Source organism: Rutidosis leptorrhynchoides, chromosome 4 (genome assembly GCF_046630445.1).
Source record: "Rutidosis leptorrhynchoides isolate AG116_Rl617_1_P2 chromosome 4, CSIRO_AGI_Rlap_v1, whole genome shotgun sequence".
Classification (NCBI taxonomy): Eukaryota; Viridiplantae; Streptophyta; class Magnoliopsida; order Asterales; family Asteraceae; genus Rutidosis; species Rutidosis leptorrhynchoides.
Window position 1 is genome coordinate 475763198 of NC_092336.1, and position 15448 is coordinate 475778645.

The 15448-nt window shown below is 33.6% G+C and overlaps 3 protein-coding genes across 3 annotated transcripts; 2 read left to right on the forward strand and 1 right to left on the reverse strand.

The window, feature by feature from the left end:
* Positions 1–4757: 4757 nt before the first annotated feature.
* LOC139842308 (uncharacterized) lies at positions 4758–5783 on the forward strand. Its single transcript, XM_071832460.1, has one exon. It carries the CDS (start codon positions 4758–4760, stop codon positions 5781–5783), a length of 1026 nt encoding a protein of 341 aa, XP_071688561.1.
* Positions 5784–8095: 2312 nt separating this feature from the next.
* LOC139844534 (small ribosomal subunit protein eS27y-like) lies at positions 8096–9271 on the reverse strand. The gene is made up of 4 exons (XM_071834753.1): positions 9230–9271; positions 8938–9039; positions 8789–8817; positions 8096–8393 (listed from the first exon to the last, which is right to left on the reverse strand). The coding sequence occupies exons 1-4, from the start codon at positions 9230–9232 to the stop codon at positions 8267–8269; spliced, it is 261 nt and encodes an 86-aa protein (XP_071690854.1). The 5' UTR covers positions 9233–9271; the 3' UTR covers positions 8096–8266.
* Positions 9272–11011: 1740 nt separating this feature from the next.
* On the forward strand, positions 11012–12631 carry LOC139844565 (uncharacterized protein At4g14100-like). The gene is made up of 2 exons (XM_071834790.1): positions 11012–11348; positions 11551–12631. The coding sequence occupies exons 1-2, from the start codon at positions 11099–11101 to the stop codon at positions 11736–11738; spliced, it is 438 nt and encodes a 145-aa protein (XP_071690891.1). The 5' UTR covers positions 11012–11098; the 3' UTR covers positions 11739–12631.
* Positions 12632–15448: the final 2817 nt, after the last annotated feature.

Here is a 15448-nt window from a genome sequence, read left to right on the forward strand (position 1 = left end):
CATTATTAATTAACTATTCAAATGCAAAGTCTCTAAACTTTAAACGGGTGGTCTAAGTGTAGGATTAATGTGCAAGGTACAACATATAACTATATGGCCAACTTCATTTGAGTCTTCGGGGTCACACACATATACACCGAGACGTCAAATAATATATATATATATATATATATATATATATATATATATATATATATATATATATATATATATATATATATATATATATATATATATATATATATTACTCAAGTAACAAAATAGTAAATCGAAATTAATTCATTTACTATTCATATGAATACTAAATGAAACGAAATTAATTAATTTACTATTCACATGAAAGTGACATAGAAATTATTAATTATAAGTTACATAACATACCCCTAAAGTATTTGAGAAATACGACTTTTTAAAATCAAATCAAACGAAATATGAGATTATGGGAATCTAAATATAGATAGAAACAAAATAACTTTGTACGCGTTTTGTTTCACGGACTTCACAATTCAATGTTTACTTTTACACATATATTATAAATATAAGCATTGATTGGTTTTTGAAAGAGTAAGTCAGACAAAAAGAAAAGGAAACACATACATCGCAAATCAAATGAACCCTTTTTATCTCATCCTTGACTCTTTAATTAGTGAAATTAATTAGCATGAAGAGATGCTTAAGTGTTCTTGCAAACAAGAGTTATACGGAGTATTATATATTGTTTTATTATAATAATTTGATTATTATAATAAGTTACTTGGGTTTGGACTAGCATCCATTGACGGTCATTTGAAGTGTAGTGTGGACTATCCTAAGAGACGGTCATATTTTTGATCGTAGGTTTTTCTCCTTCAATCAGTTTCTTCAAGAAAGGTATATCGTTTACTCACTTTGTGAATTACATATTTTGACAATTATTAGTGGTGTAACTGGATCTCATTGGGATAAATTAATCGTGTGCATGTTTCATTAAATATATGAATATTTAATCTTGTAAATGTTTTATGAAATAATAAAAGATTATTATTTTAACTATCCGCTGCGTTAATCTGATTTAAAAGTACACACGATTTTTCAACACTAAGACCATTTGTAACGGTGATAGACGTTTCTTACTCGTGTTTCTTGTTTTTTGCATTTTTTTAGTGACTAGGACATGTTTTTTTTATTGGGTGGATTAGTGTGGTGTTGGTTAGAAGTATTATGATGATGTGTTAAAATATAATTGGGTTAATTATTAAAAGGGAGTAAAAATAATATTTTTAAAATAATAAAAAGAGAGAAAAACAAGAAACGTGTGTTTCTTCCCTCGTTTCATTCGAACGCAAACATGACGCACCGATACCTTGATTTGCGGTGTTTCTTCGGCGACACGAAATGGTCTAATAATTGGATGCTTAAGCATCTTCAAATATGACGCAGGTTCAAATTCCTAAATACACTTTGAAACTTTGTCATCCACAAAAAAGAAAACATAAATAAATAAATAAATAAATAAATAAAACAAAAAATAATGTGTCTCCTACAATTTGACACAAAACTATCACTAACGACCATTACCCTTTTAAAGTTACGAATACTACCACTCTCTCTTGCTTAAAATCTTTGTACCCTATGCTTAGGCTATTGTACACTCAATTAAACACCACTATCACTCCTAAAGCTCCCATTACAATTTTTTTATGCAAGTTGGTATCATGGAATAATACTTTCATGTATTTGTAGTGTACTTAATTACTTAATTTAGAATAGAAGAAATGAACTGCCGCTTGAAGGACAAACAACGAATGGGTACAATAGCAAGCAAACTCACATGACCTTATTTAAAGCTCATTTAGTTTTATGATTATATAAATATAAATAAATTAGATTATAAACATGAATGAATGTATAGATTGCTTTGTCGTTGCAAGATGATTTTTAACAATAGGTTAACAAACCCATCAACTTTTACATTTCTACTCGATCCGTTGGAGTGGAATAGACCCCACTATGTTAGGAAACTAGCAAACGATTTAATAACTCAAAAGCAACCTTGAGTAATATAAACAAAAGCAACGAGGGTGGCAAATCAGACTCGTCAACATATAATTCTATCAATCAAGAGGAATTATACGATTTTGGAAGAAAGCTAGGAATGAAATGGCAGAAAAAGCCTACTGCCAGTAAGCCTACTGCTCAGTAAGCTATCTGTACTTTTATTTTTCGTCCTTAACTATTTTTTGGATGAAGATGATTTCTTATAATCTTAGAGGGTTTGGGAGTGGAAAAGACAGTAAATTTGGTGAAACTAAAAAATTAATTTTAAAAGAAAGACCAAATTTTCTCGCGTTACAAGAAACGAAATTGCATCAGGTCAATCGCCTTTGGGTACAATCTCTTTGGGGAAATGCCGATTTTGAATTTATTCAACAGCAAATGATAGGCAAATCGGGTGGGCAACTTTTGGTTTGGGATTCTAATTACTTCGAGGCTATTGATGTTATTAGGATAGATCATGTTATTGGGATTAAGGGTAAATTGAAGAACAATGGTTTGGCTCTTAATGTATTAAATATTTACGGGCCGCATGATGATGTTACAAAGAAAAGGTTATGGGAGTCGTTGGGGAATATGTTAGATGATGATGATGCTTGGGTGCTTTGTGGCGATTTTAACGAAGTGAGAGACTTATCGGAAAGATTTAATTGTGAATTCGTGGTAAGTAGAGCACGTTGGTTCAATGAGTTTATTGCATCTAATAAACTTATGGATATCCCTTTAGGGGGTAGAATTTTCACACGTGTGAGTGACGATGGGGTTAAATTTAGTAAGTTGGATCGTTTTCTCGTCTCGAAAAAGTGTTATCTTACATGGGACACCCTTTCTTCTGTAGCATTAGAAAGAACAAAATCCGATCATTGTCCCATACTACTCAAAGACGAAGAGAAAAATTTCGGGCCTAAACCTTTTAAAGTTTTTGATGTATGGTTCGAAGATGAGAACGTTGAGACTTTGATAAAAGAGGCCTGGTCAGAAACTGTTTATAGTGGAAACAGGTTAGACTCAAAATTCATGGTCAAATTGAAAGTTGTTAAGTCCAAATTAAAATCGTGGAGCCATGAAAAATTCGAGAAGATCGACAAGGAAATTGAACAACATAAATCATTAGCTATGTTGTATGAACTTAAAGCCGAAACAACAGCCCTGAATGAAACAGAATTAGAAAATTGGAAAATTGAGAGAAAACAGTGGATGGACAAAGACAAAATAAAAACAGATATGATGAGGCAGAAAGCCCGAGTCCGTTGGGCGCTCGATGGTGACGAAAACACGAATTTTTTTCATTCAATCATCCGAAATAAAAATAACAAGTGCAATATCAGGGGTCTCAATATAAATGGTAATTGGAACGAAAATCCAAACGACATAAAAAACGAGGCTTATGAACATTTCCTAAGGTTATTTGAAGAACCAGATACAACGAGACCTTCATTGGAGGATCTCGTATATCCCTCTATTTCTTCAGAAGAAGCCGATACATTGGAAAAACCATTTTTGGAAGACGAAATTCGTGATGCGATACTAGATTGTGGAAGTACAAAGGCGCCGGGGCCCGACGGGTTCAATATGAAATTATTCAAAAAGTATTGGGATGTAATAAAGGTTGACTTAATTGAAGCCATCACTTGGTTTTGGGATAGAGGAGAAATTTCTAAAGGTTGCAATGCGTCTTTTGTCACGCTTATCCCAAAAAAGTCAAATCCGGAGGGTCTTGGCGATTTCCGTCCAATAAGCTTGATCGGAAGTTACTACAAAATCGTTGCCAAAATCCTCTCAAACCGTCTTAGGAAAATACTACCTTCTCTTGTGGGATTAGAACAAAGTGCTTTCCTAAAGGGCCGTTTTATTTTAGATGGTGCATTAATAGCCAATGAAACAATAGATTATCTAAAGTTAAAACGTAAAAGCGGTCTCATTTTCAAAGTAGATTTTGAGAAGGCGTTTGATAGCCTTAATTGGCAATTCCTTTTTGAGGTTATGAAGTGTATGGGGTTTGGCAAAAAGTGGATCGAATGGATAGGTGCTTGTCTCAAATCGGCTTCTATTTCTATACTTATCAACGACTCTCCCACTAATGAGTTCTCACTCGGAAGGGGAGTAAGACAAGGAGACCCTTTATCACCGTTTCTTTTCATCATCGCGGCGGAGGGTTTAAACATACTTTCTAAGGCGGCAATTGAGAAAGAACTTTTCAAGGGTGTAGAAGTCGGGGTGGATAAAGTGCTCGTTTCACATTTACAATATGCCGATGATACGATTTTTTTCGGGGAGTGGAGTAGACTAAACGCTCATAACCTAAGATATATTCTTAAATGCTTTGAACTCTCTTCGGGACTAAAAGTCAATTTCCAAAAAAGTTGTCTATACGGGGTAGGGGTTGATTATACGGAAGCTTGTAGAATGGCTAGATTTTTCGGGTGTCAAGTAGGCAAATTCCCTTTTATCTACCTTGGATTGCCAATAGGTGCGAAAATGAATAAATTAAAAGATTGGCAACCGGTAATAGATAAATTCAGGTCACGCCTTTCGAGTTAGAAAATGTGTTCGATGTCTTTCGGAGGAAGATTGGTACTAATTAAGTCGGTTCTCACTAGTCTACCGTTGTACTACTTTTCGTTATTTCGTGCTCCGCCAAGAGTCTTAAAATTACTTGAGAGTGTAAGGAGAATGTTCTTTTGGGGGGTCTCTGGTTCGGGTCATAAAATTGCGTGGGTAAAATGGGAAAATGTTTTAAATACTTTCGGGAACGGGGGGGGCTAAATATTGGGTCTTTAAAAGCTAAAAATCTCGCGCTATTGGGAAAATGGCGGTGGAGGTTTAAAACCGAAACCAATGCTTTTTGGGTCAAAATCATACGTAGTATTTATGGGTCAGACGGCGGTTTATTGGTTGAGGGTGATTCGCTTCACTCTTCGCCAATAGGTCTCTGGAATAACATAATTGCTAGTGGTGTTGCTATGAACGAGTTACAGGTACCCTTCACGCACTCATTTATCAAGACAATTGGGGATGGTGACTCTACATCTTTCTGGCAAGAACACTGGATCGGATCAGACAAGCTATGCAAGCTGTTTCCGCGGCTTTACAGATTGGAGCTGAATCAATTCGCAACAGTAAAAGACCGCTGCAGCAGAATCAACAATGAGCTGATCGTAAACTGGAATTGGTCCCGAAATCCTTCTGGAAGGACCTGTGACGAACTGCATAACCTAACCAATCTTCTGATCGCGTTCGAGTGTAACAGCAACAATTCGGATTCCTGGAAATGGGCGTTTGCTTCGAATGAAACCTTTACAGTTAAACAACTCTCGTGCCTACTAGACGAACATTTACTTGGTCAGTATTCTACGAATCAAAAAACTTTTCGTAATAACCTTGTTCCAAAAAAGGTTGAAATTTTTATTTGGAGAGCTCTCAAAGGAAGATTACCCGTCAAAGTTGAACTTGATAAAAGGGGCATCGATCTTCATTCGGTGAGATGCCCACTTTGTGATGATAATTTAGAATCGGTCGAACATGCGCTTATTTCTTGTAAATGTGTGGAAGATATTTGGTCCCGAGTTTATAAATGGTGGAATGCTGGATCCTTTGTACCTTCAAACATTATGAACGTCTTAGGAGATGACAAACCATCTACATCTACTAAATTTGGCGGAAATTTGTGGCAAGCTACTAGATGGATAAGTGCGTATCTTATTTGGAAAAATCGAAACAATTTGGACCGCTCCGATGGCTCTAAATGAGATACAAACTAAATCTTTCGAATGGCTTTCTACAAGATCGAAAAGGAAATGCTCGGATTGGCTAATGTGGATCTCGAATCCAAGTCATTACCTATAAGTTTCGTGATTGTAACATCTGTTAGCTCGTGTTTTATGTACTTTGTGCCTAGTGGGGTTTTTTTTTTTTTTTTTTTTTTTTTTTTTTTTGTATATATTGAAGTTGCATACTTGCAACTACTTGTACCATTAGTATTATTTTCGTGTGTTCCTTGAAGGTCCAGACATGTTGGGATCCCTATTCGCGTTGTATTCACTCATTCGTGTTTAATAAGATTGTTGCTTTTCAAATAAAAAATAAACTAGACTCCTATAGGTCCAGTCTACCTTTAATACCAATAAGCTAAAGTTGTACTGAAATATACATATTTCTTTTTCGAATTGATATAGTCGAAGGACGAACATGACCACATTTGTTTAATTAACCTAATACGTACAACCCTTTTTTATGTTAGCACGTTCATCTGCAGTCCGACCAACTCAAATGTTTTTAGTAAACAAGGAATGCGAAACACTAGTAGATTATACTATGGGTGTTTGACATAACGATTGCGAGTAGATTAATTCATTATTACGTTTTCAAATCGCAAATAATTAACTAATAGTGTTTGGCAAATTCAACTTTAAAATCAATTATTGCGATTTGAGAGACTTAAAACATGAAAATGAAAAAGCAAGTTACCCCTATGCAGCGAAATGATATATGTGATTTTTTAAATTATCCGATTCTTTCCTTTTCTACATATTTTTCTTCCTATTTGTTTGTTAATTAATCAAATAATCTGATTTAGTTACACTTGCAAAACTGTGCATATTATTGTATTTCCAAACAACATAATGAAATCCAAAAATCATCAATATAACCCGTTTTGCTACTGCCGATTATTTGTATGATTATTTAAAACGCATGATTAATTTTCAAAACGCAAATCCAAACACCCCTAAAATGTTTCACATGCATGTTTGGATTATACTAGGCAATTGAGACCCATGATCTCAAATTTGGGTCAAGTTTTCGAGTAATTTAGGGTCAAGTTTTGGAGTAATTAGGCCAAGTTTTCGGGTCAATTGGGTCTTAAGAAAAATTAAGTCCAACAATGTAAACAAAAACTTAAAAAAAAGTTCCAATGGGTTCTCGTTCAACCTATTAGGTCCTATACAAAATATAAAAAAACAAATATAATGACTATCAAATCCTAAAACTCAATAAATAGAAATGTCTAATGAATCTCATGAATAGGTAAAATGGATCGACTATGACAAGTGTCATATATGAAAGCATTCATGGTTAATTGGTTATATCATTTATTATCTACATATTTATATATGAAATAATTAAATTCGGAGTATATAATAATAACTAAAATAATATAATAAATGTAAAAAATCAAATGTAAAAGTATATGACCCGTTTGACCCATTGACCCATGATCTGTTTCATTTCATTACACAACCAAACCTAACCTGACCCAATTGGACTCGTTTAAAATTTTTACCCGTTTGACCCATGACCCATTTTAACCAAACTCGTTTTGACCCGTTACCCAAACCGACCCAACCTAACCCGTTGGCAGGTATAATTTATATTTATGGATATCAAACTTCAAAAATAATCGCACCAAACAAATAAACTTCTTAATAAACTTTAAAAGCCATCTTTTTGCAGCATAAAAAACACTCAATCCCACAACTGTAAATACGGAGAGAGAGAGAGAGAGAGAGATAAATAATCATTCATCTGCCCTAAGTAGAGCTAATAGCACAAGTTCAATCCAAAAACTCAAATAACTAGAGACGGAAAAAAGAAGCTAAAGTAAAACCTCAGCTACAGGATTCAAAATCATTCATCAGACATCAGACACAATGTTAATAGCAAACAATTTTTAAAATGGATGTCTGATTATTCAAGACAGAGGTGACTAATTCGAAAGGGGATTCGCTAGAATATAACAGAGGATTTCTTCAATAAATTGATCACCGTATTTCAGATAAAAACAATAAAATGCCCATATAACAAAAGTCACAACTCACCCACAAACCAAATGATGTTGGTAAAACTAACAGACTGCAACTAAGTATAACAACCAGACAATGGCCGAGTAAAAAAAGCATCTTGCAGTTAGTTAGAAACATGCGTTTAAAACTTGGAGAAGACAAACGAATATAGCAGATAAAACCACAAGAATTGAGAATTCATAACAGCTAGGGTACTACGGCAGCAAGAAATCGTAGCAATCTCAAATTTGAAATCACAAGTAAGATGAAAAAAAAAAAGATAACTAGCAACATCACAAATTTTTCCAGCATCATCGTTTACAGAGAACAAAAGTAATGATTAAAACTAAAAACTGAATAATATCCATGGATAAAGAGAACACCAAAAACATTACTTTCTTTTGCAAGCCATAAAAACTTTACCTTCTTCTACAAGAACAAAAGTAAAACGATCAGTCACCCTTACGACGGAAAGAGCATCCTTCAGTGAGCCTAGCACGACCACCTGTCGGCTGGCATAAAACCGTCTGACAGTTTCCACACACCACTACTGTTTGTGAATGGCTGAACACAGTTGTTCTGTAAAACCAAAATAAATATAAATATAAAAAAAAATATCCCAGCAGTAGTAACCAATAGGCTTTGCTATAATTCATCGTGAAACATATGTTATACATCTATTAACGAACTCGTAATTTACTTAAATATCAGAAATTAATAATAATAATAATAATAATAATATCTTAAAAATGATAAGTAAACAGAGTATTAGATTAAATTTATGGGTACTGATTTTCAAATGATACTAATATTTTATAAAATTCTGGTTTAATAAAATACAGCTTAAAGTTACACAGGGTACACATTAGCAACATCCATAACAAATTAACAAATTTTAAGCAGATAGTAACACATATTATACTGTAATTATAATAAATACTAGTATATGATAAAAAAAAATAGATACTACTTACATGTTGAAACAGCCTTGGCACTTGACATCCTGCACCAACATCAAGTATCGTTATCATCTTATTTAATTAACATAAAATTAATTTTATTTTTGATTTACAATTGGCTAGTTATGTAAGCTTAAATGTAAAATAAATAGTAAAAATGATACCATGAAGAAGGAATTGGGAGACTGAACAAGGCGCTTGAGCTTATGTTTCCTCTTTTCCAAATCAGCTGGTGGATTCAACAAATCAACATCGTTTGGTAGAGTCTGCGTTATTTATGTTAAATTATACATTAATATTAATAAATAATAACAATTTTAATCTATCTATACAATTAAAATCTATCATCAAAAATTTATAAATTATGAAAAAAGAAAGTGATTTCGATTGATAGAATCATAACATCATAACATAAACATAGAAGAGAAGCGATTTAATTAAAATCAAAGAGCTCACCATCTTGTTGTTTTCTAGAAATCGCAGCCGCTTTAGGAAAACCCTAACTGAATGATATGATTCAGTAGAAATGATGTACCTTTTATATGTCCATGTAAGGCCAGAATTAAAACTTGGGCCTGAAGTAATTGATATGGACTTATGCATTTTTTATCGGCCCATATTCTCTTTTGTTATGTTGGCCCACACTATTTAAACTGATATGGGCTTAAGTATTACTCCTTTAATATTAATTATTATTTTATTATTTTTTTTTTTATTATTATTATTATTATTTTTTTAATTATTATTATTATTTTATTATTATTATTATTATTATTATTTTATTTTATTATTATTATTATTATTATTATTATTATTATTATTATTATTATTATTTTATTGTTGTTACATACTATTTGTGGTGCTATTTTTGACCGTTTCTTCATAAAGAAAACGACATCCCACATTGAATTTACAAATTAGCCCCATTTGTGGTGCTATTTTTGGCCGTTTCTTCATAAAGAAAACGACATCCCACATTGAATTTACAAATTAGCCCCATTTGTGGTGCTATTTTTGGCCGTTTCTTCATAAAGAAAACGACATCCCACATTGAATTTACAAATTAGCCCCCTCAACTATCATTCAAGCTGAACTTTTTCAAGGGTATAAACCGTCAATTCATTATTTTATTATAAAACTTTAACCAAACTTCACCAAATTTTTTACCGGGCAGTATCTTCCCGCTCGCCGAGCGTTAAATTTTTCCTACGCCACCGTTCAACTCGGAATAATTTTACGAATACAACGCAACTGACTATACGTGAACGGTCATCTTTTTAAAAAGCACTAAACACACCGAGATCTAAAATAGGGCTTAACACATGAGTCGTTTTCGCCTCTGTAAATAGATAACGCTACGTTAACTATGAATGTGCAACCTGGAAGGTCCCGCCGCAACGCGCGGGCCGGTCCGAATCTCGTTAATCCTATATACTAATTGTCATGGGATCGGTCGTTTTTGCCATTTTTAGTTTCCCAAACGACAATCAACAAAAACTTACAAAACCTCCCCCTAAACTATGGTTCAATATACAACTTTTTCAGGGGTATAACATGTAAAATTTTTATTTTATTAAAAAAATTTAAACAAACTCTATCCACATTTTTAACAGACCGTATCTTCTTGCTCGTCGCGAGTTAAATTTTTAACGGACAGTATCCTATATACTAATTGTCATGGGAATTTTGGTTGTTTTTGCCATTTTTAGTTTTTCAAACGACAATCAACAAAAACTTACAAAACCTCCCCCTAAACTATGGTTTGCAACTTTTTCAGGTGTATAACATATAAAAATGTTATTTTATTAAAAAACTTTAAACAAACTCCACCCACATTTTTAACGGGCCGTATCTTCCCGCTCGTCGCAAGTTAAATTTTTTCCGACACCACCGTTCAACGCGAAATAATTTTACGAACACAACGCAACTAACTATACGCGAAACGGACATTTTTTAAAAAATGTTAAACAATTCTGGCTATCTTTCATACATATATATATACACATATACTCCATAAAACAATTCCATAAAACAACACAAATTAACTACATCATATCGATGGTTTCGTCATCCTTCTTTACTCGACGATTTTTCTGGCGTTAAAAACGTGTAAGCTTTTAGGTACATTATGTACTGCCACGTGTATCTAAATACACCCGCACCAACGCACTTTTAATTCTGTAAATATGAATATAAACTCGGCACATCGCGTGGAAATATCTTACTAGTTTACTCCATTAACAAATTAAAAAACGTTGGATAAATTAACACATTCAGCCTCTCACCGGAGAATTATCCATCCGTTGTCATCGGCTGCCGGCGACAATGACGAAAGCTACACCTTCCGTCAATCTGTTAATAATAACGTTTATATTTTTCGGCATTGTCGGAATGACTAAAGGAATTGAGCCGGTGCCGACGACATGGCCGGATCAATTTCATTCTGTTGGAGTATTAAACAATAGCGGCATAGTTCAATTAAACGATTTATGGTACGATTGGACTAACGGTCGTAACTTTAACATTATTCAGCTTCAGCTCGGAAACCTACTTTACGACCTTGAATGGAACAACGGTACTTGGTTTTACTACGATTGGACAATTTATCTTTTTTTTTTTACTCGTTACTCTAGTTAAGTTTAACTTGATTTTTAAGTTGCCAAACACTATTTAGTTTTAAAAACCTAATAATTAATTAAATAATCACTATCAAAAGGCAAATAAAACCCCTTAAATCAGTTACCATATGGAATTGATGATTCTGTTTGAGGATGCAGGAATGGAAGCACATGTGATGACATTTGAAGTAGGTGCAGTGCTTGAGGATGAAAAATGGCAAGTTCCTTGTTACTGTTTTAAGGAGACGAATAGTGTTACAAAGATGAATGGTCATCAAGTTGATGGTGTTATAATATGCATAGAGGTTTGGTTGATTTTGATAGTCGTATGTAGCGTTATATCCTGAAGTTCACTCACTTTATTGTGTACATTTGTTTGGTTCCACTTAACTGATACAGAGTAGTAGTAGTAATAAAATGGTTGCAATTCTTTATGGTCCTGTGGGTGCTTGTGAAGACTGCTATGGTCCTGTATTGTGTACTAAGGAGTATTATGTAATAATAGTCTACGCGTTAATGATTAAGAAAAATAATATCGAAAAGCTCACCGGAGTGGTGCTCCTTTTTCCGCGCTGAAGGTCCTTTTAACGTCGAATTTTTACAACAACTCACCAACATTGAAGGTAGGATTCTTTAATCTTATCAGTAACCACTCCCTCTTATGAGTCACTGTTTTAGTCCATTCGTATTTTTCTTTCTTCGGGCTTGGGTTCAAAGTTGTATGTCCCGGAGCCTGGCTACTCAACTGAGGCGTTAATTGGGAAAGTCAAAAAGGGACGTTGCACGCAATTTGTCTAAGGGCATTACCGCAAGAGGTTTGGCAATCAAGTGAAGATTTCTTAGACTAGTACCAGCGGGAAACTTACTTTCAAGAGAGGTGTTTTCGCCTTGGTAATTCCCTCACGACCTCTGCTAACTGAGTTTTTTCGATTGAGTGTCGGTACTTTTTGAGTATCTGTAGGCGTGCACTCGCTATATGGCTGGAAAAAGTGGACGGAAGCTCCTCTCCTTTTGTTAGGTCATAGGTTGGTCCAAAGAACGAGAGTCTCGATTTCTCGTTATTATAGGTCTTTATTCCATGCCTTTGTAATTGATCAAAAGGATTCCTCATTCATAAGTAAGCTCTTCTCAGCGGCATATTTTGACTCTGATCGTTGCTTCCTTCATTCTGTTTCGGTTGAACCAGTAGGTTCCCAACCTTCAAAATATAGATTGAAAGCTAGATGGAGACTAAGGTATAATGCCCTGTACTACGCGTAGCGTCATTGTCTTCAAGTAGTTCTGTCCAATGACCTGCGTCGACCTTGACTTAACTAAGTGTAACCATTGCGCGATAGTTAGGAACTTAATTCTGCAGATCTAGTCCCAAATATGACTGTTAATATATGTTCGAAGGGACCTCATCTCTTTGTATGGATAGGTAAAAAAGGTGCCTACTTGCACCCTGGTTACACTTATAATATATGTTCTTATTCATTAGTCGTGTCCATGGTAATGATTACTTATATCGTTTAAGATGCTAGTTATGTTCCAAAATTATATTAGAGTATCACAGTATTTATATTGATTATTGAAGTATCTTGTAGTTGCTTGATTTATCTTCAATTATATTTTGAAGCTCTCGTGGTGTGGTGGTAACCTGTTGTGATTTTAAATGGTAGATAACAACTTTATGGCCTAAATCTAAGGTTGCAAATCTCGCAACTGGACTCGGTCGGAACTTTTTAGGAATACGCGGATTCTGGTCAAGTTTAACTTTGACCAATTTTCTGAGTAATCGTCAGTTTTGGTTAAGTTTGACTGAGTTTGACCGAGTTTGATCGAGTTTGATTACTCGACTAGGAGCTCTCCAAAAAGCGAGTACTCAGAAAGTAATTTTGAGTTCTACAACTCTTCCTAATTAGCTAATGACCTTTGAAAGTAACTAGAAAAAAATTCGACCGCGCGTTGCTGCGGTTGTATTCAATGCGCTGTCGAATTTGTATATACGTTGTTTGGTACCTAATATATCTAGTAGGTTGGGTTGTTTGTTAGACGTGTATGTATATGTATGAAATATAGCCCGAAATATTTAGTGTTTTTTTGAACGATGTCCATTTCGCGTATAGCTAGTTGTGTTGTGTTCGCAAAATTATTTCGAGTTGAGCGGTGGTATCGGAAAAATTTAAATTGCACCGGGTGAGAATATAGGGCCCATTATTTAGTATTTTTTTAACGATGTCCGTTCCGAGTATAGTTAGTCGCGTGGTGTTCGTCAGTTTTTTTCGAGTTGAACGGTGGTCTCCGAAAAATTTAACTCGCACCGAGTGAGAAGATAGGACCCGTTAAAAATTTGGGTGGAAGTAGTTTTTTTTTATTTTAATAAAATTATATATTTACACTTTTTACCCATAAAAAGTGTAAATTTGGAAGGCCGTTATGTAAATTGAGCCGAAGTTGAGAGACCGGTTGTAGTGTGGACGCAAAGCGAAAACTACAGTTCAATAAAGCTGAAACTACGAAATTTTGGGGGACTTTTAGCATATAGGAAAAATGTTACAATAAAGCGTACAAGTGTATTGAGTTGTGCATTTCACAAATTTACTTTGGTCCTCTGTTTATTTACTAGTTTTATGAGCCCGTGCGTTTTGTACAAATTAATACTTTGTATTCGATAACATTAATATTATATGTTATCAAATATATAATATTATTACAATGAAAAAATCATCTCTTACTAATAATATTTGTATCGAAAACATTAATATTGAATACTAACGTTAACCCGTGCATGGCACGTCGGTTTTATAATTTAGTGTTCAATAACGTTGGTATTGATATTTATCAAATGTATAATACAACTACAATGAAAAACCCATTTATTACTAATAACATTTGTATCGAAAACATTAGTATTTAATATTAACGCATAGATTATGAGTTCGTCCGTTGGAATCATTTTAACTTTAATTGACAAATAATCGATGAAACACCAAATATGAGCCCCTAAAAGTTGTTTTAAAACCGATCATTAAGAATAATATTTTATGTACATCCATAATTGTATATGTTTTTAGTACAAACTAATTCTATTATGTCAAAATCTCAAACGAAGCAGGGCAGACATACATCTAAATATCTAAAAGGATTATCTAATAACCATTTTAACTTTAATGGACAAACATGAGCCCGTACGTTTATATAATATTCTACAAATTTATATTAAAGTAATTTTAATTTCAATTGACAAACATGAGTCATTTGTTTATATTTATGACTATTTATATATATAAATATTATCAATATTTATATTAAATAAATATATGTTTTTTTATTGGAGTACGTATCAGAAAGTTATTTTTGTTGATTATCATTATCTTTTAATTATTTTTAATTAACGTTAATAATTTTTATAATAATTTCCGATTTCATATGGTTTTGGTTTCCAATTCTAGCTGGTCTCCTACATTCTTCCTAATAAGTTGATTATTACGTAGTATAAAATATATTTGTTACTTAATTTAGATAGGATTAATTATTTTAGGAAGTTAATATATGGTTTATTTTAGGAAGTTATTAAATGACACATAAAATAATTTAGTTCAATTTAATAGAAAAATTGACACGTGTGTAAATTTAATTCAGATTAAATGAGAAATTGACACGTAGGATTATTGACACGTGTTTTATAATAATGTATAGATGTATAGATACTTTATAGTCCAAGAATTACTCAGTGCTATTCATTTTGATACACCCTACTTCTTTCTGAGTAAGGAGTTAACGTGACATTGGGATTACAATCTATCTTTGAGTGATTTGTACACGATTAATTTTTTCCATACACTGAGTCATCAGTGATGTACATTAATAATTTTTTCCGTATACCACCAAATATATATTTTGATGTTATACGTTATAATGGCTTAAAGTATCACTACAACAAATGAGCCCTTTCCAGACGACATTTTGCGACGACATGTCGTCTGGAAAGCCCTATCCCGACGACATGTCGTCGCTTATGTGTCGTCGCTTATGTGTCGTCCCTAAAGCCCCGTCGCGAAAAGGTTTTCCCGAC